Below are 27,140 nucleotides of genomic sequence, written 5' to 3' on the forward strand. Positions count from 1 at the left end.
TCACCAAGGGCAAGTCACGCCTGACTAATCTAATTGCCTTCTATGACAAGATAACTGGCTCTGTGGATGAGGGGAAAGCAGTGGATGTGTTATTCTTGACTTTAGCAAAGCTTTTGATACAGTCTCCCACAGTATTCTTGCCAGCAAGTTAAAGAAGTATGGGCTGGATGAATGGACTATAAGGTGGCTAGAAAGCTGGCTAGATTGTCAGGCTCAACGGGTAGTGATCAATGGCTCCATGTCTAGTTGGCAGCCGGTATCAAGTGGAGTGCCCCAAGGGTCGGTCCTTGGGCCGGTTTTGTTTAATATCTTCATTAATGATCTGGAGGATGGTGTGGACTGCACCCTCAGCAAGTTTGCAGATGACACTAAACTAGGAGGAGTGGTAGATATGCTGGAGGATAGGGATAGGATACAGAGAGACCTAGACAAATTAGAGGATTGGGCCAAAAGAAATCTGATGAGGTTCAACAAGGAAAAGTGCAGAGTCCTGCACTTAGGACGGAAGAATCCCATGCACTGCTATAGACTAGGGACCAAATGGCTAGGCAGCAGTTCTGCAGAAAAGGACCTAGGGGTTACAGTGGACGAGAAGCTGGATATGAGTCAACAGTGTGCCCTTGTTGCCAAGAAGGCCAATGGCATTTTGGGATGTATAAGTAGGGGCATTGCCAGCAGATCGAGGGACGTGATCGTTCCCCTCTATTCAACATTGGTGAGGCCTCATCTGGAGTACTGTGTCCAGTTGTGGGCCCCACACTACAAGAAGGATGTGGAAAAATTGGAAAGAGTCCAGCGGAGGGCAACAAAAATAATTAGAAGGTGGAGCACATGACTTATGAGGAGAGGCTGAGGGAACTGGGATTGTTTAGTCTTCAGAAGAGAAGAATGAGCAGGGATTTGATAGCTGCTTTCAACTACCTAAAGGGGCATTCCAAAGAGGATGGATCTAGACTGCTCTCAGTGGTAGCAGATGACAGAACGAGGAGTAATGGTCTCAAGTTGCTGTGGGGGAGGTTTAGGTTGGATATTAGGAAAACTTTTTCACTAGGAGGGTGGTGAAGTACTGGAATGGGTTACCTCGGGAGTTGGTGGAATCTCCTTCCTTAGAGGTTTTCCAGGTCAGGCTTGACAAAGTTCTGGCTGGGATGATTTAGTTGGGGATTGGTCCTGCTTTGAGCAGGGGGTTGGACTAGATGACCTCCTGAGGTCCCTTCCAACCCTGATATTCTCTGATTCTAAGGCAAGGTCCATTCCCCACTCAGCTAGTCTGAGCTCATGAATGAAAGAGAGATTTCTTTAATCCCTATATTTCGGACAGCAAAAGAAGCTGGAACTCAACCTCAAGTATCTCAGGAGGTTACTGGCTCGGGCTGGGCAAACTCCACTGAAATTTGAGGCTAGAGACTAAAAAGTAGCAAGAGGAGGAGAGCGGTCTGGTAATGGCTCTTCTAAGAGTCTGCAGTACTTTGGATGGGATTAGGATTTACCTTCCCAAGCTATCCCCAGGGCAGGGTTGACAGGCTGACGGCGTTGTTGACTGGTCACGCTCAGGTAAACAAGCAGCAAACAATCCATTGCCATGTCCACAGATGCTCCATACAGTTCAGAGGCGGGAATGAAGCCAGTGTTTACAAAAACCATTGGGGAATAGACGTCATTTGTTTAGGATTTACGAATAAATAAAAACAGTATGAAAATGCTCTCGACTATGTCCCTTGATGAAGACAGGGCTGGACGTATAAGACTCTAGTTGTCCAAACATGGAGCCCTCCACAGGTGTTCCTGAAGCACTGGGCCTCAGCATCTTAAACCCCCCCCTTCCCCAACCAGTTCGTAAATCCATATCAATTAAAAATGAAAATCTTCCTTGTTTGTTTTCAGTCAGGACTCAGACATGTCAAGCTGGAAGAACTGTGATTTATTGCCCCCAAGTGGTGAGACATGGTAAGAAGACAGCCAAGTCATCCAGAGCCAGGTGCGAGATGTTCAGGAGCACTGTGCGTACTTGGCACTTGCCTATCAGCTTGTTCCATTGCCACTCTCTAAAGCGTCTTTCTACATCTCCAGCACCCCGTGCAGCTCAAAGCTTCACAGTATGAGGTGTCCTACTGACCTAACAAAAGACAGAGGGGCTAACTGCTACTGCAGGCAGCCAGGGGTCTTCACAGAAACACTCTCTCTCCCGCTATCACAGGACCTATCCCAAGGGAGTAGGCGTTCAGACGCAAAGCAGGCTGGTGTGAAGAGGCTCTGCATGTGCCCTGCCCTCTGCACAGCACACCCTTCTAACTTTCCTGGCGTCTGGCACCTGTGCAATGGGCGGTCCCCGCACAGGACGACTGTCAGCCACTCCACTTTACAGGCCAGGCGGTCACTGTCAGACTTGGGATTTGCCAGGACAGAGTCACTTCCCCTCCCTGCTGGGCAGTGCTGGTGGGGCAGAACAGTGGCTGCCACGCTCCCCCTTCCCCCTCCATGCCACCCCACCCACAATGGCTCTCCCGTTCCCCAGACGGAGCTGGCTGCCTTTCTGCTGAGAACCCTGGGATTCCAGGGGCTATGGAAACAGGAAGGATTTGTAGCATTATGGAAATAGCAAGTGTGTTACACTCCCTCCCACCATCACTCCCCCTCTTCCCCATCACTCCCTGGGCAGCAGATATGTACCTGCTTCCCCAGCCTTCCCCATCCCATCAAATATAATACCGGCAGGGGATGGGATGGGAGCGACAGAAACACACTGGTTCTTGGACTCTCTCCTCCCCTCCTCTTGACAGGGCTTCATACCTGGTAAGAGGAAGTGGATGCAAAGGGCTCAAGAAATAGAGATTTTTGCGACATGTTTTTCCTTTGAAATCTCCCAGCAGTGAAAGGTACTAATATTTAGAAACCAGCAGCTGCAGGATTGGGCTGCAGATCATGGCCAGAGCAGAGACGGCACCTCCAGCGCTGCTGCTGCTCCTTGTGCAATGCGCTGTTCGTTACTTTTCTGCAACATCTGGGCCAAAATCTGACTGTCCCTGTGCAGAGGGGCTGAGGACAGGGAGAAAGAGCTGGGCAGAGAGAAGAGCCTCTTCCACTCACTCTTCCCAGAAGGCGCCAATATTAAGACAGACCTAGTGCAGTCCCTTGGGAGCTAGTCTGGGTTCCCATCTGACATATCCATGCAGCACAGCCCCGAGGAGGCAAGGCCAACGTGGCTGAGGGGATGATCATGGCTCATCATCCCTGCACACCTGCTGGGGTCTGAGTGGAGGCGCATGTTGCAGCTTTGCACAAAGTGACAGCAAGGGCTGCAGTTTAGCAATGCCCTCGCCTGTGTAGGCAGAAGGCGGACGCATGGGCTCCTCCCTCTTCCCATGGCATTCATGCTGCAAAGCCAGAATCCTGTCCTACCCTTTGCCTGTGGCTTTAGGGAGGACAGTTCCTCCCTCCTGCATGGGAAACTGTCACCTATTTACTGTCCCCAGATAGGTGCTGGGCTAGCTGTTGGAACATACATCATGGTGCTTTGTAGGAGGGATGCTTTATAACTGATCCTGTGTGCTTGTGGCATCTAGGTAGCTCATCTGCCCCTCACAGACAGGAGACAGACTGAACAGAAAATACAGAAATAAATAATACAATTGCTATCGGACACGTTAAAATACCCCTGGAATTAGAGCCAAAGCTCCCACCGATGGCCCCAAAGGCCATTTGCTCAGCCCAAGTCTATAGGGCTGCAGGTGGGAAGGGCGTATTCTCTGAGACGAGCATCGACTGATGACTGTACAAAACACTTTCCCACCATCAGGGATGAGTTTCAGCACCAGTCCCCTCAGATCAGCTGCGTTCTTAGAGTGCCATCTAGTGGCCACTTCCATAATCTCCATCCCGTGCATTCCCAAACACTGGACTTTGGTTCCATCCTAGCTCAGGCTGATAACTGAGTTGCCACTGAGCCTCCCCCATGTAGTACAGCACATGCAGTGAGTCTGGTTTGGAAGCAGGGTACAGGTGGTGGTGGTGGTGTCTCCTACTTATGTGCTTTGCTGTTTATGCTAACTGACCAGGCTGGGATGATGATTTCATCTGGTTTCCAGGTGACCCAAGAGCAAAGCCTGCGAGTGAGCTCAGGGGAAGGTGTCTCGTCCCAAACAGCTGGTCTTTCCATCTGAATGTTAGACACGTGAAGATAACCTGGCTCGGGAACAGGCCGGGGCACAGGACTATATGTGTGCTGTTTGCTGTTGCTCTGAACGCACATGGCCGCCCTTCAGCAATGAGGTAAGAAGATAACTTGGTTTGGCTGTTTTCCGTGTTGGAGCGTGTGGGTCCCATGAGGAGGCTTCTCAAACGACATGTCCTCCTTCGCTCAGCCACCTGGCCTGATATGTAGCACACCAGTCCGGGCCCTTCTACCACAGGGGAGCATTGTATATGAGAGCCAGCTTGGCATGAATGGCACCTTGGAGCTTCTGGTCTCCCAGCTCGGTGGCAGCAGCCAGGGCCAACAGGAAGTAGGCAGCAGCATCTTGTTCATCCTAACCACAAAGGACAAGGGAAAACATGAGGGACTGGTTTGAACTGAAGTGCCCAGTGCTGGAACTGGACCAGGGCTCAGACCCTGGATCTCTGTCTACACTAGACCCCTCTGTTCTAGCAGCTGAATTCCAGGATAGGCATAGGGATACTCTAGCAGATACTCCAGCTAGACCATTATATTCAGCACAGCATGGAAAGACACTTCTCACCTTCAGTTTGTGCAGGGTCAGGTTGCCAAGGCGGCAGTAAACCTTGCAATAGTACATGACCTCTTCCGCACTCTGCAGCGCCGGAGAGTGCAGGGCAAGTGTCTTCAGATAGCAGTCCTCTGCCATCTCATAGATCTGCAGGAAATAGTACACCGTAGCCAGGCGGTGAAATGCAACCAGCTCTTGCAACTGATCTCCTGGAAAATGATACAATGATACTGCAGCCAGCTATAAATCATTCCCATTCCTGGACAACTGAGCATAGAGCCCACGGACCCTGAGGAATTCTAGAATGGGTGTGCTTCACAGTCAGGGGAAGTGTGGACATCTGTGAATGAGGAGATGGGTGAGAATGGACATGAAGATGGTACAGTGGGGACATGGCCATCAACAGGATCGTTGTCACCATCAGCACAGGTTAACAGGGGATGAATGCTTCTGTGTATATAATTCAATATATAATTCTATGGATATGCCAGGGCTGCATGGGTTCTTTCAACACAGGATGCAGCTAAGAGCTATATATTGGCATTGGCAGAAGCAATTCTTGCCCAGAATTGGGCAAGGGTGGTGAGGAGTTCCGTTGGGGAAAGAAGAACCAGGGCGGTGAGGCATCACCACATTACAACCACCCTGAATATCCCAGGCTCTGGCAAAACAACAAACCTCCCATCAGACTCAGGTCTCCCCCACGGCAGTATGGGAGAGCCAGGCATTCCTTGAGCCTATCAGCCAGGGCCCCAGCCATGTGCTTAAAGAGACTTTACCCCAAGACAGTAAAAGACCATCCAGAGCCTTCATTAAACTAGGAACTTACCTTCCTGGCCAATACATTCAGACAGACTTTTCTCTCTTGCCCCCCCCCCCCCCCGGAAAAGACATGGGGACAGATAACTCCTTCTGATGCCTGGGGACCGAACCACTCACCTGCGCTGCTGCTGAGCCTGGCTGCCAGTGTGGCAAATTCCAGGGCCTTCTCGTAGCCCTGCAGCCCAATGTGCAGCTCTGCCAGCTTATTGAACAGCCGCAGCTCTGTCCTGGTGGCCTTCAGTTTCCTGGCCAAAGGCACAGCACCTCCCTGGGGAGAGAGGGGACAATAGCCCACAGCCATCTTTGGCAGTTCCAGTTCAAACCCTGCACGGCACAGAGTAGCCCCAAGGTGCCAGCTACAGAGGAAGGATGGTGCAGGAGTCAGGGCATGAGCCTGGGACTTTAGAAAGCCAGGTTAATTTCCCTGCTCTGCCAGAGAGACCATGTGTGACCTGGGCAAGTTGCTTAATCTCTCTGCCTCAGCCCGTATGAACAGGAGTTAATCACGCTTGCCTACCTCTCAGGGGAAAGCCCTTGCAGACGCTATAGTAAAGGGAACTGTGTAAGAACCATAAATGGCTTCTGCCCTTAGTCCAACTTGGCACATTCTGTCCTTGGCTGTTTGCCCTGCCATGAAGCATCCCTACAGCCCACGCACATTCCACCAGCCGGTGCCCTGCAAGCCTCAGAATTCAGTTCTCCTGGGTACAATGTAATTCTGTGTAAAGACAGCCACGGTTGCTCGGTATATCCTGTGAGCTTCCAGGGAAGCAACGGCTCAGGCTTTCTAGGAAACCCTGTCCCCTCTCGCAGCTGAGCTCTGACTGAGGCAGCAACTACTGCCTGAGGTGTCTGGGCTTCAGAGCCGGGTTACCTGATGCGTTGTGCCTCTGGCCATGCCCAGCAGAGTGCAATGGTCATCTTTGCTCTCTCATGCTCGGACACATCCCACCTCCCCACCACCATTTTCCCCTTTCAGCTTCTCTATTGCCTTTTCTGAATGTCTTCACAAAACATGCCGCTCAGCTGGAGATCTCGCTGTGGCCATTTGCACAGCAGGGTCACCCTGATGCCAATGCTCTGTGGGCTAGGTACCCTGTAATATTCCACTGCTCGGTGCCTGTTTCGGTTGCCATTGAAAAAGATATCCCCAGCCTCTTCATACAGGTCCATGGCCAAGGACAACTCCCCTGGTTTCAGTGCAGTCTGTATGGCTGCCTGGAAGGAGAAGGACTCAGGGTGAGAGCCTGAAAGAGGCAGCACTACATTCACACTCTGGGTGATTTTCTACTATAACAATAAGAAGCGTAGGCTCAAGTCTACAGAGCTGAGTATATGCATAATTTGCGTTCTCAGTTGCAGCAGCTATGCATGCAATTAGGAGACCAACCGGTCATTTGCATTTGGATGCACAGTTACTGCTATTCATGCACAGCTAGCTGTGATAACTGCCTTTGTAAGTGACATGCGTGCAGTTTTGACATTAGGAGTGGAACCCAAATTGCCATGCAGGTGTGATGTGCCAGACTGACATCCCTGGAAACCAAAGACATCTGAATATTATTCATAGGAAGTGGAACAGGGCAGCCAGTGGCTGTGCAAGCTTTCCCCAGATGCTGCCCTGCTGCTGGGCTTCAGCCATGACTTGGTGGAACCACCTCAAAGGGTGCTGAGGGAATCAAAATCTAGAGAGGAGAAAGACCAGCTGCGCCAAATGTATGGCTGGAGCGTGCGCATGTAGCTACATTGACATCAGTGGGGCAGCACCCGCTTGTTGCAATGATGAATTTGGCTACAAGGTCCTATTTAGGCCATCTCCCAGCCAGTGCAGGATTGTTCCTTAGTGTATGCTTAGTATTATAAATAATCTTCCCTCAGACGGGGAGACCACCACCCTTGGGAATTGCTGCCTGATATTCAGCCTATAGTTCCCCTTCCTTAATGAGAGGTCACTCTCCACTGCTCATTAAATCCATGGCCTCCCTGGTCAAACCACCCACCAGCCAGGGCATTAATTACTACCATTGACGATGGCGCCATTGATCTGCCTGCTGTGAACACTTGACCATCAGGAAGGAGGCTGAGGCCACCCATTCATTACACATAGGTCCATGAGAAGCCATCTGATCCTGACAACTTCCAGGCACTACTGTCTTCGTTTAGATTCATGCTGGTGACATAAAGGTGAATGTCTCTCCCCTGTTACTAGCACTAAACCCCGTGCCGGCCAGTCCCACCAGTTTAAAGGGTTCCTGATGCTGTGTATCCAGGCTGTTGCTTTACTGCACATCCTAGCAGCAGATCACACCATTAGCAACCCTCTGCTCTGCTTAGTCTGGGGCTGATGGGAGGGGCACCCTCTTTAAAGGAGATTGCTTCCCGCAATCAATGTTGCCACCAGAGATTATGGGCTGTTTTTCCCCTTTACTGTTCAAATGCTAGAATCATAGAAATTAGAGATGGACAGAACCTACTAGATCATGCAGTCCAGTCCACCCAGTTGGCAAGGTAGGGTTATTCCCTATTCTACATGGTGTAACGCTTTGTCCTGCCTGTTCTTAGTCCTAAGCAACGGGGCTTCCACCACTTCCCTTTAGTCTATATGGCTTTCAATGGGATCTGGGCACCTAACCCCTGACAATCCCTCTGAAAATCCGAGTTTCTATTCTCACATGCTGAATCCAATGCCTTTCACTCAGGAGATCACCAAACCCCAGTGGCTGTGCATGTAACACCTGCTATTCCATACACACCAGTGTGCTCACTTCTTCTTCAGTTGGTGGTTTGCCAGTTAACAGTGAGGGGACCCTCTGCATGGTGGGATCTTCTTGCCAAAGACACTCCTAGCAAACGGGTGGCTGGATGATTCGTAGCCATGCCTATAGATTAACAGCAAAGAGCTGCCATGGCAAACTCTTCCAGCCACCCACACCCTACCTGGAAGTACATTTCCACCAGCTCATCCTCTTGCAGGAGATAATAGAGCCTTCCAGCCTGCAGCCAGGCCTGAGCTGCTTTGGCTGTCTCCCCCAGGTCGATGAAGATCCTTAAGCTCTGTTTGGTGCAGTCCAGAGACCGTCTCAGGGACCTGTAGGGTTAACAAGTGATCAGTCATTACAGAGAAATTGTAGAGCTGCAGCTTGGCAAAACGTCCAGCATTCCTTCCCCCTTTGTCACGGCCCCATGTGGACCACCTTCCGTTGGGCTCCCTGGCACTAACCCCAAAGGTTACTCCTGTACAGAGCAAATCGCTGCTGCATGCAGTGGCATAGTCCAACTACACGAGCCATGAGCACTTACATACATCAGCCCTGCAGTCAGCAACATTTGGTTCCCCAAACACATCTCTCTCCTGTTCACTCCAGCTAAAGGGGAACTTCCACTAGCAACAGTTCCAGGGCCTAGCTCCTCTTTCCAGGCCATTAGCGGGCAAACTGACAAGCACTTGAGCATGTCATTTTTCATCCAGAAGGGGGCAGTGGCATGCAGGAGTACCAGCACAGTATGGTGGCTCTGCCTGTTTGGTGGTTGTCCTTGGGGCTCCCAGACTCCAGCTGTCCTGTTAGGTCGGGGAGGGAACAGTTCACAGGACAGGTGTCTGCTTCCTGCATTCCTTCCCTCTGAGCTCACTGTGACCTCTCATGGGCAGGTTAATATTCAAATTACTCCATGACCACATGCCTGGCCAGTTAAATGTTCCACGGAGATTGGCGCTAACTTAGTGCGATTCAACACGTTTGCTTTTAAAAAACTAAATACTACAGTTGTCTGTCAAACTCTGTGCGCCTCCCTGTCCCCTCTGGCCTCATCTGTTCAAGAGATTAAAAGGTGATTTGATTACAGAGTATAATATCTTCGTGGGGAGAAAACAGTGGGTATTAAAGGGCTCTTTAATCTAGTGGATTAAACAACAAGAACCAACATCTGGAAGCTGAAATCAGACAAATTCAAATTAGAAATAAGGTGCTAATTTTGAACAGGGAGGGTGATTCACCATTGGAACAAACTACCAAGGGAAGTGGTGGATTCTCCATCTCTTGATGTCTTCAAACGAAGATTGGGTATCTTTCTGGAAATTCTATTTTAATCAACACCAAGTTATTGGACTCAATCTAGGGGTAACAGTGAAATTTTCTGGCCTGTGATACACAGGAGGTCAGACGGGATGATCTAATGGTCCTTGACAGCCTTCAAATTTATGCCTCAAGAAACAGAACCCCCCAGAGTCACCCAAGGAACAAGTATTTGATAATGGGCTCTTTGATCTAGCAGACCAAGGTACAGTGCAATCTTGACAGATTCTGACTGGAAATAAACGTGTACATTTTTAACAGCTAGGGTGATTAACTATTGGAACAACTTACCAAGGGCTGTGGTGGGTTCTTCATCAATGGCAATTTTAAAAATCAACATTGAATGTTTCTCCTAAGAAATATGCTGTTGTTCATCAGGAACAATTTGGGGAAAGTTCTCTGGCCTGTATTATACAGGAGGTCAGACTAGCTGATCACAATAGGCCCTTCTGGCCTGGGAATCTATTAATCTGTCTGTGCATCAAGGGGCACTGGAAACCAGGCATTTCCCCCAGGAGGTGTTTCCCCCTAGAATTTGCACCCTCAGTTGATCTGACAGAGCTCTGAGCCTATTGATCTCTGTGGCACGATGCAGATTTTTGCTGAAGGGTATTTAGAGTGTCAGAGGCTGAGTTCCTATTCTGGTTAGGGACAGCGACTAAGTCCTAAAAAAATAAGTGCTGGAACACACTCCCAGTACCTCTGGGATTATCACTCAGTAATGGAAGTACTGGATCACCAAAAGAAAAAAAAACCCAGTGCCAGAACAGCATTCCGGAGTGTCCAGCACAACTCAAGCCCTAGTTAGGGAACCCTTTTCGGTTGACACTGAGCCAAATTCCTCCCTAGCATTAGTCCACTGGTGTCAGCAGAGTTACAGAAGGGATGGATCTCACCCAGACCCAGTTCAATTGGTTATAACTCACCTGTTTGTACTAAGCTCTCTTTATTGCATAAGATGCTCCTATCACAGCCTCTTGAGGAGATGCTTATTAAAATTTTCGCTCTGTATCCTGTGTGCCAGGTCAGTGTAAGGCTGCCAGCTCTTACAACCTCAGGTAGTATGCAAGAGATAAGGCACAGTGTGTATTTCCATGTAGTTCAAATATCAGGAACCACTACCTGTTTTAAATCCTATCGCATAGTGGTCACCATTAAAATTTCGACATTTGCCAAGTTACCATATGGTTGTATCTGTAATTAAACCATTTCCCCCTTTACTTACAATATGAGATATCGGCAGAGACGGAATAGTAAAGGCTGGCAAATGTTGCCTTTTGCATCACTTCTGCTGATAGAGTGTGAGGCACGGTAAGTGCTATGACACACATATAATCGCCCCTTCTTCATGGCCCACTGGAGACCCTGCCCTGTACATTTGAAAGGAAGCTGTTGGTCTTAAGCAGAGACTCCCAACCAGCAACCTCTGCAATGGGTATGACCATGGGACTGACTTACTTGGGTATGTCTAGAGTCTGGTAGAGCTGGCTGAGGGTCTGCAGGACTTTCCCTTCTATCTCTCTGTCCCGGAGCTGCTGTGCCAGGGATACCCAGTGCTCATTGTAGGTGATGCAGGCCCCGGGATTTGGGGATACTTTGCTGTAGAAATGGCAGAGGGACTCAGTGATATGAAGCTGACCTGTATGGTATGGGGGGGGGTACGATTAAATGGGGTACATTAGAGATCTAAGAAGATACAGCAAAAAGACAAGTACCTTCCCTCTATACCCTCCTCCCCCAACAAAATCCTAATTAATATACTCACTCTTCACATTGTGTGACTTCAGGGCAAACACCAGTGCCAGCTCATAACAGAGTTTGCTGTCTTCTATCCTGTGCCTGCTCAGCATGGCCTGTGCCAGCCACAGCAGGACCTGCACCAGCTCTATCTCTGAATCTTCCCCACCCTGGAGTTCAATATACAGTCGAACAGACTGGAGGAAGTAGCTCTCTGCCAGCTGGCTCGCCCCGCACGAGAGAGTCAGGTGTCCAAAGTTGGCCAGGGCAATAGCCTGGTTCTGCCTGTTGCCAGTCTCCTTGGCTTTGTTTAAGGCCCATAGGTAATTCTCTGCTGCCTTCTTCACCTTTCCTTCTTCTTTGAGGGCAATGGCCAGGAGGTTGCGAACTGCTCCATCCTGAGTAACACTGTCTGTCTCGCGCAGAGAATGCAGGAGCTGCAACATGATCGCCTTAGCCTTAGCCGGCTGGCTGGCCAGAACATACATCCACCCCAAGAAAAGGGAAGATTCAAAGGCCTCCTCCTCACTCATCAGCCTGCCAAGGGCTACAGCTCTGGCAGAGTAATAAAGTGCTCTATCTAACATGTCATGCTGGAGGTACATTTTGGACAAGACAGCACACAAGGTCTTTTGGGTGGACACAGCTCCACTCTCATGGGAGAAGGCCAATGCATGCCTGAGATACAGGCAAGCAAGTGCTGGGATGCTGCTCCTGCCCAGCTGGTTTCCCAAGAGCTTGGAGGTATTTTGGAGGACTAAGCCAGCTCTCCATATAGGCGTCGGTGCCCCCTTTATGCCACTGGGAACAAACAGCCTGGTGGAAGCCAACGTGATGTGCGGCAAGTACTTCTTGTCATAGAGGTAGCTCAGGATAGGGGTGGTGTCCAAGCATGTGGCACTGGAGTCTTGGCTGGAGACGCAGGTAGAGAGGAACTGAAGGCGCTCTGCAAAGGGCAGGACCTCGTCATATTTGCCCAACTGCAGGAAAAGCTTGACAACAAGAAAGCAGGCCCGGGCCTCCAAGGGGGCATTGCCCACGACGATGGCTTCCCTCAGGATGTACTTCACGACCTCCAACTCGTTCTCGGAGCTGAAGCAGTGTCCAGGCAAGCAGGTCAGCAGGGCCACAGCTTTCCCCAGCATGGAGAAGAACTTGTGCCTCATCTTCTGCTTCAGGTAGATAGCGGCAAGGTTCACATGCAGTGCAGCCAGTAGGGGCAGGTCATCAAACCCCCTGTCCATGACATTCATGGCTTCTTCAAAATAGACTCGGGCCTGGGAGAACTTGACCCTTTTGATGCACAGCCTTCCCAGAAGGAAACAGAGCCTGGTGTGAGCCCAGCCTAGGTGAGTCCTCTTGGCCCAATTTCTGGAGGTCTCGAGGTACAAGACCAGTTTGTCCTCATCAGAGAAGCCATAAAAAGTGGAGCGGAGGAAGGAAAAGGAGAGGTCATAGAGGCTTTGGAAAGGGGCCACATAGCACCCTTGGTTAAGGAAGGTCAGTATGGGGTCAAAGACTTCAGCGTCCTCCATGTGCCCAGCATTCAGGTCAATAAAGAACTTGGGGTCATCGAGGTCATCTGGCTCCCGCAGAAGAAATTCTTCCAGGGCAGTGGGGGATGCTTCGCCCTCCGGGCTAGACTGCTCTGTGTCACTAGGTGTGGAAAGGCTGTTTGCAGCAGATTCCCCACAGGTCTTGAGCAGCTGGACATCCTTATACCCCTGAAGAGCAGCCTCTGAAAGGGACATATAGACCACAGAGAAATGTTTCCCCACATGGAGATTCCTCCTCAAAATCCAGCAGAACAAAGTACATCTCCCCATTCACATGTACTCACCAGATGGCCCTCCTGGAAACGTGGCTGTGGGTTCGAAACCAGCTACACGGCCAACAGAAATAAAACGTGGTCAGTGCTAGCAGCCAGAGGCAAGCTCTGTAACTTCAGAACCTGTCCTGGAAGGGTTCTGCTGCCCCCACTCCGGGATGCTGAATCTCAGCTAAACTATAGTGTTCTGACTCAATGGAGTGGATTTATTTCTATATTCCTACTCCATATTCAGCTAGAATTTCAATTCCCTGCCCCCCATCCCGAAGGGCTGGGATCAGTGCAAGAACATGGAGAACAGTACCCAAATGCTGGACGGTAGCAGGGTTTATTTGATTCGGTATTGGCAACATCACACCCCCACAGGAAACGAGAGGGTATCACCTTTTGTGGCTCAAGATTTTATCAATGCCATCTCTCACTGACAATGAGGCACTCCGGAGAGCAAATTGCTAGTGGAGGGGGCGGGGGCTAATGTACTTTCTGGGGATCAAGCCTGTCTTCATTCTCATTATGTGTGCAACCCCCTAGAGGCTTGCTATTAGGGGACACACATGCTCTGCCTTTCACACGCCTTTTCACATACTCTGGACATGGCAGGTGATGCATTTAAGGGTAATTGCCTTGTGTGTGCAGAAAAGTGTCCTTTAAAGCACAAAGCTAGAAGGCAAGAGAATTTATAATGCTGCAGCTCTCTTGTCTCCCATCTGAAGTGCTTTACAGACATTAATGGATTAAGCCTCCGAAACCGCAGTAGAGGTAGCTAAATATTTTTATCCCTATTTTTTAGATGGGGGAACTGAGGCTGCGAGGTTGGGTATCTTGCCAAAAGATCACCCAACAAGCATTGGGAATAGAACCCGGGAATCCTGGCTCCCAGCCCCCAGCTCTAGCAAGCAGACATCACTTCCATTCACTTTAGCCATTTAACAATCTCAGAATCCCACTGCGAGCCCAGAAATGCTGGGCTAGGGAGCAGAAGTGGCGGGGTCTCTGCTCACACACATCGTGTTTCCCACTTGACAAGCAAATCCTTTGAATTCTTCTTGCCTCTCAACATTTAATCCTTTTGAAAGGGCTTCACTAATTCGTCCGATCCTGGCAGGCTGGGCCCATCTCCCGAAGAAGCTGCCTCAAACCACGAGAAGGTCATTTACTAGGGGCTGGGGTGCAGCATTAGCACCTACACGCAGGTTGCCCAAGGCCGGGAACAGTTAAGCGCAGCAACCTCTACTGGTGAGTTACAGTTTAGGGCTAGGATCATAGAATCATAGAATATCAGGGTTGGAAGGGACCTCAGGAGGTCATCTAGTCCAACCCCCTGCGCAAAGCAGGACCAATTCTCAATTTTTGCCCCATATCCCGAAATGGCCCCCTCAAGGATTGAAATCACAACCCTGGGTTTAGCAGGCCAATGCTCAAATCACTGAGCTATCCCTCCCCCACATTGTGCATCACCGTCAGAGGAACCTGCAGCCTCTTTGACAAAGCTAGGTGGCCAATAAACATTTACAACTGATATTAAAAGGGTGGAGAGGAGCCAATTGTTGTGTGACACTGAGATGAGGGGGAGGAGCAGCACACAAGTGTAACTATAAAACAAACCAGAGCCTAGAATAGTACTGTTCTTAGGAGGCACAAACAGCCAGTTTGAGAACTACCTGAGACAAGGGAGAAGTGACAGCTGACATACCTTGCCACAATTCAAGTGGCTAATGTGGGATGCAGGTTTGGCCTGTCTGCCTCTCTGTAGGTGGAAGGGCAGCTGGGCGGCACTGTGACCCCGTGCGCCAGGCCACAACACTACTCGGTTTGGGGTCCTCTCAAACACGGTTATGAGGTCCCTTTCCCCGCCCCACCCAGGGTGGTCATGAATGTGGGAAATGTTCACTTCAACTGGGACCAGGGGCTTGGTGGGGTCAAAGCAGGACAGTCCCGTGAAACCCAGGACTGTGAGGAGGTCTGAGCTAAGTCTGTTCTAAGTAGAGACTCCTTCAGTCTGTTTATTGTTTGGAGGGAAAACCTGGCTTCTGAGCACACCTGGGATGGAATCTAGACATAGCTCCTGCAAGGAAACCGGGATTTCTGCACATACCTGGAATGGATCTAAGTCAGCCCTTCCCTCCCTCCTGCCCCAGGAGTTTGTCTGGAATACTTACAGAGGTTCACAAGTTTCTGCTGCTATGTGTTTGCTCTGGACAAAGCCAATGGTCCCACTGCTTGTGGATTTCCCCACAAACCACAGCAGTCTCCCCGGCCAGGAACTCAGGGGCCAGCCAGGAGCTAGCCCCCGGCCCCTCCCCTGCTGTCTCTCCTCTCCCTCAGCAACGTGGCGCCCGCCCACCTCCCATGCTTTCAAATAAGCCTGTCCTGCCGCTCTGAGCGGCAGCGTAAGGGTAAGGGTTGGATAAGGGGCAGAAGGCCCCGGGGGGCAGTCAGGGGACACGGGGCGGTTTGATGGGGCGGAGGTGGGGGGGGGGAGGCCGGTCAAGAGACAGGAAACGGGGGGGGTTGGATAGGGGGTGGGATCCCGGGGGGTTAGGGAGGACATGGAGCAGGGAAGGTTGGATAGGGGGTGGGGTCCTGGGGGGGCAGTTAGGGGAGGCACAGCCTTCCCTACCCAGCCCTCCATACCGTTTCGCAACCCCGATGTGGCCCTCGGGCCAAAAAGTTTGCCCACCCCTGGCCTAGGACTTGCCCGAGACACGGCCCCTCCTGCATCCACTTAGCAGCTCATTTCCCCCTTGAAGGTCCGAATGTGGGTATAAGGCAGGGAGCTTGCTAGAGACTGCCAGATTGGCCCCCGTGTAAGGAGAGACAGGGCTGCAGCACCAAGGAGGCAGCTGGGGGCACTCACCAAGCCTGTACACAGAAGTGATGTCTGTGCGGGCCAGGTCCTCGAGGAGACTGGTGTAGTGCTGCTCGCTGCCAGGGAGGAGGAGAAGGGAGGATTTCTCTTCTTCACTTAGAAACACTGAACCCTTTCCCCTGTGTTTGGGGCACAAACCAGTGGGAATTAGCCAGTGCAGCTCTCCCATGCCACCTGCTCCTAATCCCACCACCATAGCTCTACCATGGGGCAGAACCAGGGCTCCCAACCCCCTCCCTCCACCACCATCAGCGCTCTTTCATGGTTGGATACAGGAGCCCAGCTCCCCTCCCCCATCAGAGCGCTGCCATGGGAACTCAACGGGGCTCTCAGCTTTGCTGGCCTCCCACACCCTGCATCCCGAGGCAAATCCTGCCAGTGGAGCTGTGTCCTGGAGCTGACGAAGGGCTGCCAAGCCCACCTCCTGCAGTGCTCCACCACGAACTGGTGGCAGGCAGCCTGGGTCCTGAGCAGCATCCTGGAGAGGAGGCCAGGGCATTCCATAACCCCACTTTATTGCAGCACGTCCTGGGGTGAAGGCAAGGCTCCCCAAGCAGCTGGAGTGGAGGTTGGGAATGTCAGTCTGGCTACACAGCAGGACCGGGCTCACGGAAGGAGATAAGCTCCCTCTGCCCTGCCCACACCCAGGAGTGCTGTGCTGAGGTGGATGTGGGTGGAAAGGAGTCTGCCGAACACATACCCGGGGTGAGGTGCAAAAAGCTTTGTAGAGAAAGGGAAGCTCCACTGTAAGAACGCTTTCACCAGCCAGGAGCGAGAGCAGGAGCAAAGGGAAGGATCTGATTTCTAACAGGAGCGTGGCCCTTTTTCAGGGGAAGAAAAATCTGCCCTAAGCAAGACGAGAACCTCTGCAGAATATAAGTGATCAGCAGGCCCGGAGCGTATGCTTACACTGGAGGTGTAGTTTCCAGACATCCGTGCACTCACTTTGGCTGAGCTAGCGTGCTAGAAACAGTAGTGGAGGTGTGGTGGGAGGGGCTAGACACCCACGAAGGTACCCGGGATCTCAGACGGGGCAACAATGGCACTCCCTTGGCTGCACAACTGAACACAGCTGCAGAAGCCCAAGGCTTTGTTTGTGCATTCTCCCTCTCCCATGTATGGGGCGCCACAGACGAGGGGTATAAGGTTTGACTTCTATATGGGGGGGAGAGGGGGATCTCCAGTCAGGCCCATGGGGCCACATGTGGAGGACAAATTCCATGCCTGCCCCGCCCTCCCCCAAACTACGCCCGTGGTATGAGGCACTCCTTTTAGCACTTTTATGTGTGTTTTTAATAGGGCTTTTATTATTTGCCTCCAGGAGCCACTTCTGGAGTAGAAAAAATGCGGCCTGGCTTCCTCACAGTACTTCCACCAACTAGGCAATGAAAGCCACAAGGAGACAAGATCTTGAGTTATCCCACCCCCAGAAATGGCTGCCTGAAGCATTGGAAAGCCTGTGAAAAACAGACCAAAATGCTAATTCTGTGAACCTGCAGCCCCAGTAGCGGTATCTCTAGTTGGAGCCTACGTCCTCCATTAGCCAACAAAGCCCACTGCCAAGGGCTTTACGGTGTAAGGGGGTTACTGCCTGCCTCATCTGCTGGCTCTTGCCTTTTCCTTTTGATGGTGTTGGAGCTGGTGTTTAATGTCACTCAGCATGGAGCTGTGACAAAATGGCTGCATTCTCCTGCAGGCCAGAGAAAAGAACTCTCTTGAGCGCTCTCCTCTGCCTCCTTCGGGGCCCATTGTGCATCACCGTCAGAGGAACCTGCAGCCTCTTTGACAAAGCTAGGTGGCCAATAAACATTTACAACTGATATTAAAAGGGTGGAGAGGAGCCAATTGTTGTGTGACACTGAGATGAGGGGGAGGAGCAGCACACAAGTGTAACTATAAAACAAACCAGAGCCTAGAACAGTACTGTTCTTAGCAGGCACAAACAGCCAGTTTGAGAACTACCTGAGACAAGGGAGAAGTGACAGCTGACATACCTTGCCACAATTCAAGTGGCTAATGTGGGATGCAGGTTTGGCCTGTCTGCCTCTCTGTAGGTGGAAGGGCAGCTGGGTGGCACTGTGACCCTGTGCGCCAGGCCACAACACTACTCGGTTTGGGGTCCTCTCAAACACGGTTATGAGGTCCCTTTCCCCGCCCCACCCAGGGTGGTCATGAATGTGGGAAATGTTCACTTCAACTGGGACCAGGGGCTTGGTGGGGTCAAAGCAGGACAGTCCCGTGAAACCCAGGACTGTGAGGAGGTCTGAGCTAAGTCTGTTCTAAGTAGAGACTCCTTCAGTCTGTTTATTGTTTGGAGGGAGAACCTGGCTTCTGAGCACACCTGGGATGGAATCTAGACATAGCTCCTGCAAGGAAACTGGGATTTCTGCACATACCTGGAATGGATCTAAGTCAGCCCTTCCCTCCCTCCTGCCCCAGGAGTTTGTCTGGAATACTTACAGAGGTTCACAAGTTTCTGCTGCTATGTGTTTGCTCTGGACAAAGCCAATGGTCCCACTGCTTGTGGATTTCCCCACAAACCACAGCAGTCCTGGTATAAGAAAACCAACAACCTCTATGCTATCTCCCTTGGAGAAACTCAGTTCATCCCATCCTCTCCCTCTGTGATCCTCTGTGGCCATGCACCTCCCCGTGCCTGAGAAACAAAGGGAAACAATCTGATTTCAGTGGGTTGGCCCAAGTGCTAAGCATATTTGGACCTTCCCTCATTGGAAGTGGGGTGGCCAATCAGAGATCATGCTTATGCAGTGGATGAAAACAGGGTCCCATTGTCCCTGATTGATCTGCTCCTTTTTGTGGTTTCTGCGAAGATGCTTGTGATATCAGGGAGAGGGAGGTATAAGCAGCAAAAGCAGGTCAGATGCCTGATGGACAAATCCTTGCAAATAACCCCGATAACGAAGACTGGTTGGGGGAAATAAATGCATGGTTCTCTGCATCATACTGCTCACGCAAAACTGACTCTGCATAGAACAGAGTTTGCCAGAGATGTCTGTGAATGTTTCATGGTCTGACTTGCAGAGAGGCAAGCACTTGTACCCAGTGACGTGTCTAATTTGTACATGCAGTTACCATACCCAAGAGGAGGCAAATGCCCAAAAATGACTGTGTGCACATGTGCTCACCCCAGTTACTCTTTGGTGTTGCAGGGATTGCAGGCACAAGTCTGGTGTGCTATGGTGTGTGCACTTCTGTGTGTCTAATTGTTTAACATTCAGGCCCTACAGGACCAAAGGAAACAGAGGCACTAGAGAGAAGAGAGAATAAAAGTAAAGTGGAAAGGCGGGGAAAGAATATAAGAGGATGCTGCAGACTGTCGGCAGCTCTTTCTACCCTAGGCTGTTAAGGTTAGCCTTTCAAAGCACCTGCTATCTCAAGGCCCCATGCAGAATGCTGGAGAACCTGAAGATGCTGCTTTTCTCTCCTCCATTGCTTCTTGTAACTCAAGTGTCACTGTTGGAGCAAGAGAGATATGCCTTGTGCATCTGTGGGAGAGGCCCTTCCATAGCTGAACCCAGTGTGGTAAGGGCCATGGTGGCCTCGTGTTGGAAAGACTGCGTTATTACAAAGGTATACACACCAATGGGCTGAGAGGTTGTCCCGCTGATCTCCTTGGAGGTGCCGCAGCTCATTGGATTGTTCTTCAGAAACCACCTAAACAGAGGAAACCCTGGATAAACACATCATTTCTCTCTGAGAATGGTTCACTTGATAAATGTTAGTGTTCTCAGGCCACCAGCCACATTGTCAAGGAGAAGCTCAGATGGGTACCAAAAGTGCTCTGGGACCCTTAGGTAGCAGGAGCTCACATGGCACATGTCCAGTGCTGCCAATCCACTAACCCTGGGCATGCCATATTTCTAGGGGGTAGTACGTAAGAAACGCAGGTACAGGCATCTGAGTGACATAAAATGCCACAGGCTGTGGAGGGGAGTTTCACTGAGCAAGTACAATGGTTGCTAAGAGTGATGCCCATGTCACGACGGCTTAGCCAGGTATCTGTCAAGAGGGACCATAATATTACCAGTAATTCCTCAACAGCCAGCCACTGTGGCAGCCTTCAACTTCAACCAACTTTATGTAATCCTTTATGTAATCCTTATGTAATCCTGTGCTTTTCCTCCCAGTTACACCAGCATAAATCAAGAGTAAGTCCACTGAAGTCAAAGGACCGACATCAGTATAAAAGCAGAGTGAGACCAGAATTAAACCCTTGATCTTACAAAGGTGCTGAAATTCCAGACCACTACTGTTCAGGTACAAAGGGCTGCCCCATCACTCTCAGCGATAAGAGTACTCCCGTACCCTGGATTTGGTGCTGCCCTGGCAATAGGGACCCTGAATGTGCCATGATCAGGAACAAACATTAGGTGGGCAGCATGTCCCCTTGTGTAGAACATCACAGCCTGTGTACTTACTGGTAAAATGGGTGGGGCAGTGGTTCTATGGCTGCCACAGCCACCAGGCCTCGCTGACCTGTTGATAAGGACATCCCTTCCCATTTCGATTCTTTCCCAATGTCCTTTACGTGGACTAGCTCGTTCTTGTGCAGCTTTAAGCTTTCCTCTCCCCCCTCCAGGGGCTGAGGCACATTGAACACTGCTCTGGAAAAGAAGTGACCTGCAAACACAATCAGGGAAGCAATTAGCAGTGTTCTGTATATATCCATGCAACCTGGAACCCAGATTGGCTCTGTACCCTCTAAACCACGATCCTGCTGGGATGTATGTCCCCAGATGGGCAGTCGCTTCTCACCTTCCTGGAGTAGCAGACCCAGGTACATGGTGGCCAAGTGATCTTCATCTACAGTAATTCTGATCTCAGTGTCCTCCACCAGAGAACAGTTCAACCAGTACCCGTGGTCAAAGAGAAGATGCTCCAAACAGCAAGCCACGTAGCCTTATAAACCGAAGAAAGAACACAGTCTAAACAAGCTCCTTTTCCATATACTCCTAGCCTGTAAAAGGACAAAGTCCTGTTTCTGCCATCCATCAGAGCAGCTATTTGCAACCAGTGCAGCAACAGCCTCTTTGGTGATGATATTGTCCATCCTTATCAGTGATTCTCAGTTCCATTGTATGCAATGAAGGGATTGGTAGATATGGACTCAGTGTCTCTTGCACTGAGCTGGACAGTGGCTTCATAAATCTGTAGCTGGGTACCATGCTACATATTTCTCCTGCACCATCCCTTGCTCATTAAGCTTTCCACCCTGTTAGCCAATGGCATCCCTGGCATGGCTTAATGCCTACTCACAGGCTTTCTCTGGCATGGGGCATTTGAGGATCTGATTCAACCTCCCCACTTACTGACTACCCCCTCTCCCTGCTTGGTGTGATGAGTGCTCTACCTAAAGCCAAATATGTGGAAAACTTCCAGATTTCTTCTGTGGTCTTGAAGGTGAGGAGGAACCGATCCTTCTGGGCCTGGATACACACCAGCCTGGCTGAGAGCTCCTACAGAGAGAAGATAGCACAAGGATGTGAGAAGTCCCTGGAGTTCAGCTGGAACTTCTGCCCTGGCAGCCATGATATGAGGGAAGGACAAAAGGGGTAGCCATGGTACATTTCATGTTTGCTAATAACGGAAGGGCCTAGAACTGTGATACAGAACCAGGATTCTGATGTGGTCCAACCTGGAGATCTGGGACTCTGAGTTCATGGCCAGGGTTACAGGCAGGGCTTTGCTGCCTGCTGGAGGCTGTGCCATTTGCGTCCTTCCAAAAGGAAGGACTGAATCTCTTCCATTTTTCCCTCCTTATCATCGCTGATGCTCGTTGATGCAGCAGAATGAGTGAGAGGGAGTTAACTCTCTCCCCACAAAATCCTTTCCTAACTTTATTGCACATACCAGTGCACTTCTGCTTATGAAATGCAGGTATCTGTATTGTTCAATGGGGGTGGAGGGGCAGTGTTTAATCAAGACAGGGGCACCTCCCAAACTACCGCTCAGCTGGATTTAAGGGGTGTAAGAAATCCTTCCCTCCTGTGACTTGATCCAAGGGACCCTCTTGATTCTGAGAGCTGTAGATCTGCCTCTTGAGATAAAGAGACTTTCCCTTGTCACCAGCAGTTGTACTCATTTCTTCTTCCAGATCTCCAACCTCTGAGTAGCTGAGACCATCACAGAGATATCAGTAAAGAACATGGTGGTACTACATGGTGGCAACACTATGGGACTTGAACAACTGAGGCAGAAGGATAGATCAGACCAATGAACATTAATACATGGCATCTTTTTAAATTTAAATTTAATCTTACAACATCCTGACATCTTCTGTGAACCTTGGCTGACACAAAATGAAAGGGAATTGCCCTATCTCTAAATTGGTTATCCGTCCATCTATCTGCATAGGCTAACTTTCAGTGGGATTTTGGCACCCAATTCCCTCAGACGCCTTTGAAAACCTCACAACTCTTTGGCTGCCTCTAGCATCCACCACTCTCCTATCACCATGTGGCTCCCATCCAGTCAAGGTGCATGTGAGCAGTTCCCCTTCCACCCTCTCTTGCTCTTGCATGCACACACCTGGGACTCTCACCTTGAAAAGATCACAGATGTCCTTGTCATCATTTTCCAGGGCCCACAGCTTCTTCCTTGCTGCCTTTTGCAGCTGGGAGTTGACACACTGAGAAGTGCGACTCTCAACAGAGAACACAAGCGCAATCTCTTTAAAATGAAACACAGCTGATTAAAGAAGAGCAACTGTTACATGTAAAAAAATAAAAGACAATAACCCAAGCACCAGCGCCCCACCTGGCCATTTTGGGCACTGACCTCACCCTTAGACCGAACATTCGTCTAGTGGGGTTGGGTTAGATGACAAGCCAGACGAGTTTGGAAGGCTCATCCTCATGGACTATCATCCACATGCAAAACCATCACATGACTGTGTGTTACACAGTCTGACTGGCTGACTCTGCAGAGGACAGGCTCCAGGACTGGAACATCAGGGCACTGCAGGTCAAGACTGAGATGCATTGGCTTAGCTGTGTGGAATAGCAGGAGGTGCAGTTGCAGAGCTGCAGACCTCACACTGAAGCCTGCTGGCCGAGCTGTGTGGGAGAAGCTTGCACAACACCTGCCTGCACTGGCTTTGCTCCATCTGCTGCTCTCAGTCTTTCACTTTTATGAACGTCCCTTAACCCTAATGGGGATTACCTACAGCCTATAATGGTGATTAAGCACTGTAAAGAAGGAGGAAAGTATTATGGTATGGGACATGGAGACATCTGAACAGCCTAGCTGTGTCTTGCTATGACACCTGGCATTAAAACCGCCCGGCATAGAGTTGCATGCCCCACCCATGCCTCTGACCCTCAATTTGCTACATTGCTTAAATAACACAGGTCAGACCAATACTCACACCAAATAGTTTCTCTGGACACTAATATTAAAGAGGAAAAACTGGTGGGCTGGGAAGATCCATTTGGGTGTGGGTCAGTCTTTGCAACATACTATCATTAGAAACACTGACCATGGACAAGACAATAACTTACCAGTTGGAAATCCTTCCCCTACAGCCAGTGACACAGACTCGGTCTCCAGAGGGCTCTCTGCTACCTGTGCAGGCTGATCTCCTGGATCCAGCTGCCTGGGGTTACCTAACAAGACATCATGGAAACAGAAGGGCGTTTGCCAGTTTTCACAGAGGAGATACAGTAAATTCTACCTTACAAAACGCTCTTAAAACAAATTAAGTGGGTTACACACTGTCTCTTATATCACACTGACTCACAAATGAAAGAGAGAGAGAGAGATTAGTAAAAAGAAAAGGAGGACTTGTGGCACCTTAGAGACTAACAAATTTATTTGAGCATAAGCTTTCGTGAGCTACAGTTCACTTCATCGGATGCATTCAGTGAAAAATACAGTGGGGAGATTTATATACATAGAGAACATGAAACAATGAGTGTTACCATACACACTATAACCAGAGTGATCACTTAAGGTGAGCTATTACGGGGCGGGGGGGGAGGAGAAGAGGAGAACCTTTTGTAGTGATTAGTGGGATTATTGTGTTCTTAAGGACACTCGCCATGGAACACCCCTTAATGACTGTTTGGTTTTGCCCCAGTATGGGAGTAGCACTGAGCTGTGGTGTTTTTCCCTTCTTGTTTTCAATTCAGACCCTTAGCATGCTGATCTGGGCAGTAACATGACGCTGTAAAAGCGACATTTTGGGGGATCCTGTAGTTATTACTTTTCTTCAATGCAGGAGGCTCAGTAATTTGAATAACACCTTTCTTGTCATCTTGCCAGTCAAAATGAGATTTTCCAAACTGCTGGCTCAGGCCGGCATCTGAAAATCAAGCCTCATTTTTTCTGCTTCACACATCATCAACCATCGCCATAAAGATTCTGGAATTGGAGCTTTAGCTGGCAATTACATTAATGATGCCTGAAGTGCATTAAAATCCAGTGTGCTCTTCCACAGCTGCATTGGCTCTGCAGGGATAACAGGATTAAAACCCAGTTTTTGTCAGTAAGCCGATGTGACTTGAAAGATGTTCGTGCACCAAGAGATGAGAGACTGTAACAATGCAGGTACTTTTGTAATTCACTTTTCTGACCATAACTGTTCTCTAATGTTCTTTTTATTTAGTCAGCTTTGCCAGTTTGTAAAATAAACTGCCATTTGCACATGGAATTATACACCATATTTACTGTTAGCAGTAGAAAAGACAGCCCCAGGCTGCTTAGTTAGTGAGCTTTGCTTACACGCAGAAGCCCCTATCTAAATGTTTATATTTCACTTTACATCTGAGGAACTCAAAGCACTTTACAAAGGAGTATAAGTAGCAATATCGCCATTCCCCAGATGGGGAAACTGAGGCACGGGTGAAGTGACTTGCCCAATGCCAGGAAATGAGTCAGTGGCAGAGCCTGAAATAGAATCTAAGTCTCCTGACTCCTATGTAATGCCCTATCTGCTAGACCACACTGCCTCAGAGACTAGGGCTTGACTAGTATTCATTTAACAAGTCCCTCCCCTATGTCACTTTTTCTTTCCTTTCTCCACACTAAATGCTCTTATTGCTGTTATAACAAGGAGAGCCTTATCTCCGACTCAGTGTGGCCAGTAGCCCTGCAGGAGGCTGATTGGCACCAATATTGCAATGTCCATCTGACTGTGACCAGTGGGATGTTCCCCTTTTCCAGTGTTCAGGTACCTGATGCCATGGTCTCCTCCGGGAAACATTTTTCTTGAGGCTCAGCTGTGTAGTTCTGCAGACTGGACCAAGTGGGCAGAAGTAGGGCTGGGGTGGGAGAACAGGAATCCGGCTCTTCACCTGAAGAACACATGGTGCAGACAAAACAGATCAGACACAGAGTAGGGTATTCTTGGCCACGGGACCCAGCTGGAATGGTACATCAACAAAAACGAAGGGTACTGCTTCCAGAGTGTTGTATCTACTCTCACTGCTGCTGCCATGGGTTTGCCAAACAGCCCTGGTGGGACATCGCTGGGGACATTTGTCTCAGACAGGCTCAGCATGGACGACTGGGGGACAGGCTTGCCCGCACCAGTGTTTATTTTTGTTCCTGCTGCCTCAGAAAGGGAACTAGGAGCGCTTCGATACATGAATTGAAACTGGTTGCCGGGTTTTGGGGCAATTCCCAACAGTGACTCATTCACCCCGCCTTTGCTGAGATGATATTTTGTAACGTCTAACAGCAGATCTCCTGAGTGAATCCCAATCCCGAGCTGAACTCCTCCAGCAACGGGTTCAGGGGAACAATAGGCCAGGTTTGTAACTCAGCTACTGCAGTGCAAATTCACAGGGATTCTGCTGCTGTGGACTCACTCCAGATTTCCGCCAGAGTAGCTGACATCAGGATCTGGCCCTCCTCTCTTTCCACGAGAGAGAGAACCCAGCGAGTCAGAAAAGTTACAGCCTGGGGGGAAACATCATCATCCAGCCAGTCTTCATGCCACCTCAGGACTCCTCCCTACAATACATTCTCTAGCATGTTAGCTCTGCCAGATCAGGTCACCAGGCCTGACAGCACCAAGACAAAGGGCCCTGCCATGTGCATTCAGACCTAAAAAGGCAAACACCACCAGATGATGCTGTCTGCAAACCCTACTATTGCCCCAAAGAGCCGTCAGTCAGGAGGCAGAAGTGGAGGCAGAGGGTTGCTGAAGGTTTCCCAGGGAAACCTGGAAGAAAGTTCTGCACAAGCAAACTGAATGACTCCTTCCTTCCCCTCCCTGATGACACAGCTGGTTTCTGCAGAATGCCCTCACTGCATGTCAAGGGCAGAAGGCACTGGCAAGGCAGTGGTAAGGGAAAGGGAGGGAAAGAGAGAGAACAGCAGCTATCCCTGTGCGTGAGTGAGCAGTCTGACAGAGCCAGACCTGACCACTAGGGCCTTTCCTGGCAAGTCTGGCAGAACTGTGAGATATAAGGCTAAAGGACCCACAGCTCAGCATTGTACAGTAGCTAGGAGAATGCAGGGAGTTGATATCCCTACAGACAGCTTACCTGCGCACCATAATGAAAGATCCCTTTGCAAAGGGGCACCAAAGCAGCAGCCCATGTGTCCACCATCCCACCCAGGCCCGAGGCCGGCAGGTCGTCCCTTCTCACGGCCGTGGGGTGAGTCCGGTGCTACCCAGCCCTGCAATGGCGCTCTCTCCCCACTGGCACTGGGACTCAGACTCTCAATGCACAATGCATCTTTTGATGGCTGCTGGGCATCTGCGAGGCGGGGGGTGGGGCTGGGCCTGTCTCCCAGGCCGGTGCGGCTGCGGCTGCCCAGTGTCCGCTCTGTGATTCCAGTGGGTTCGTTTCTCTCTCCGTCTTTTCAGATCATATCTCAAATGCCATGCAATACATTCCTGGCATTCCAGGCTTCAGAGAGTGGTGGAGGAAATTCACATGTAGGCTTTGGTTGGGGTTCTCCTGGAAGCCATCTGGACCCCCCTCTTCTGCTGTTCTGCTTCATCTCAGACATACACCCTCTCTACACTGACACTGAATCCCCCTCCATCCCTGCCCCCAAAAGCCAACCCTGCATCTGACTCTTTCACGAGCACCCCTCACCTGCAGTAATAATAT

General features: G+C 50.2%; 1 protein-coding gene across 1 annotated transcript; it reads right to left on the reverse strand.

The window, feature by feature from the left end:
• Nucleotides 1-1,873: 1,873 nt before the first annotated feature.
• Nucleotides 1,874-26,619, reverse strand: SH3TC2 (SH3 domain and tetratricopeptide repeats 2). Its single transcript, XM_074960580.1, has 18 exons — nt 26,565-26,619; nt 25,248-25,367; nt 23,574-23,678; nt 22,616-22,743; nt 21,425-21,530; nt 20,830-20,973; nt 20,493-20,694; nt 19,655-19,728; nt 18,514-18,709; nt 16,042-16,172; nt 13,197-13,238; nt 11,385-13,094; nt 11,078-11,258; nt 8,484-8,634; nt 6,642-6,764; nt 5,664-5,814; nt 4,737-4,933; nt 1,874-4,526 (listed from the first exon to the last, which is right to left on the reverse strand). The coding sequence occupies exons 1-18, from the start codon at nt 26,617-26,619 to the stop codon at nt 4,401-4,403; spliced, it is 3,942 nt and encodes a 1,313-aa protein (XP_074816681.1). The 3' UTR covers nt 1,874-4,400.
• Nucleotides 26,620-27,140: the final 521 nt, after the last annotated feature.

The sequence above is a fragment of the Natator depressus genome, chromosome 8, assembly GCF_965152275.1.
Source record: "Natator depressus isolate rNatDep1 chromosome 8, rNatDep2.hap1, whole genome shotgun sequence".
NCBI classification, from domain to species: domain Eukaryota; kingdom Metazoa; phylum Chordata; order Testudines; family Cheloniidae; genus Natator; species Natator depressus.

What these genes read in the sequence shown, in the direction of transcription:
- SH3TC2 (XM_074960580.1), bottom strand. Translation starts at nt 26,619, where the DNA reads ATGGGCTGCTGCTTTGGTGCCCCTTTGCAAAGGGATCTTTCATTATGG. An exon ending in AGGGGAAGGATTTCCAACTG is followed by an intron (nt 22,744 to 23,573) that starts GTAAGTTATTGT and finishes TTCATTTTAAAG; the next exon opens with AGATTGCGCTTGTGTTCTCT. An exon ending in CAGGCTCAGCAGCAGCGCAG is followed by an intron (nt 4,934 to 5,663) that starts GTGAGTGGTTCG and finishes ATCATTTTCCAG; the next exon opens with GAGATCAGTTGCAAGAGCTG.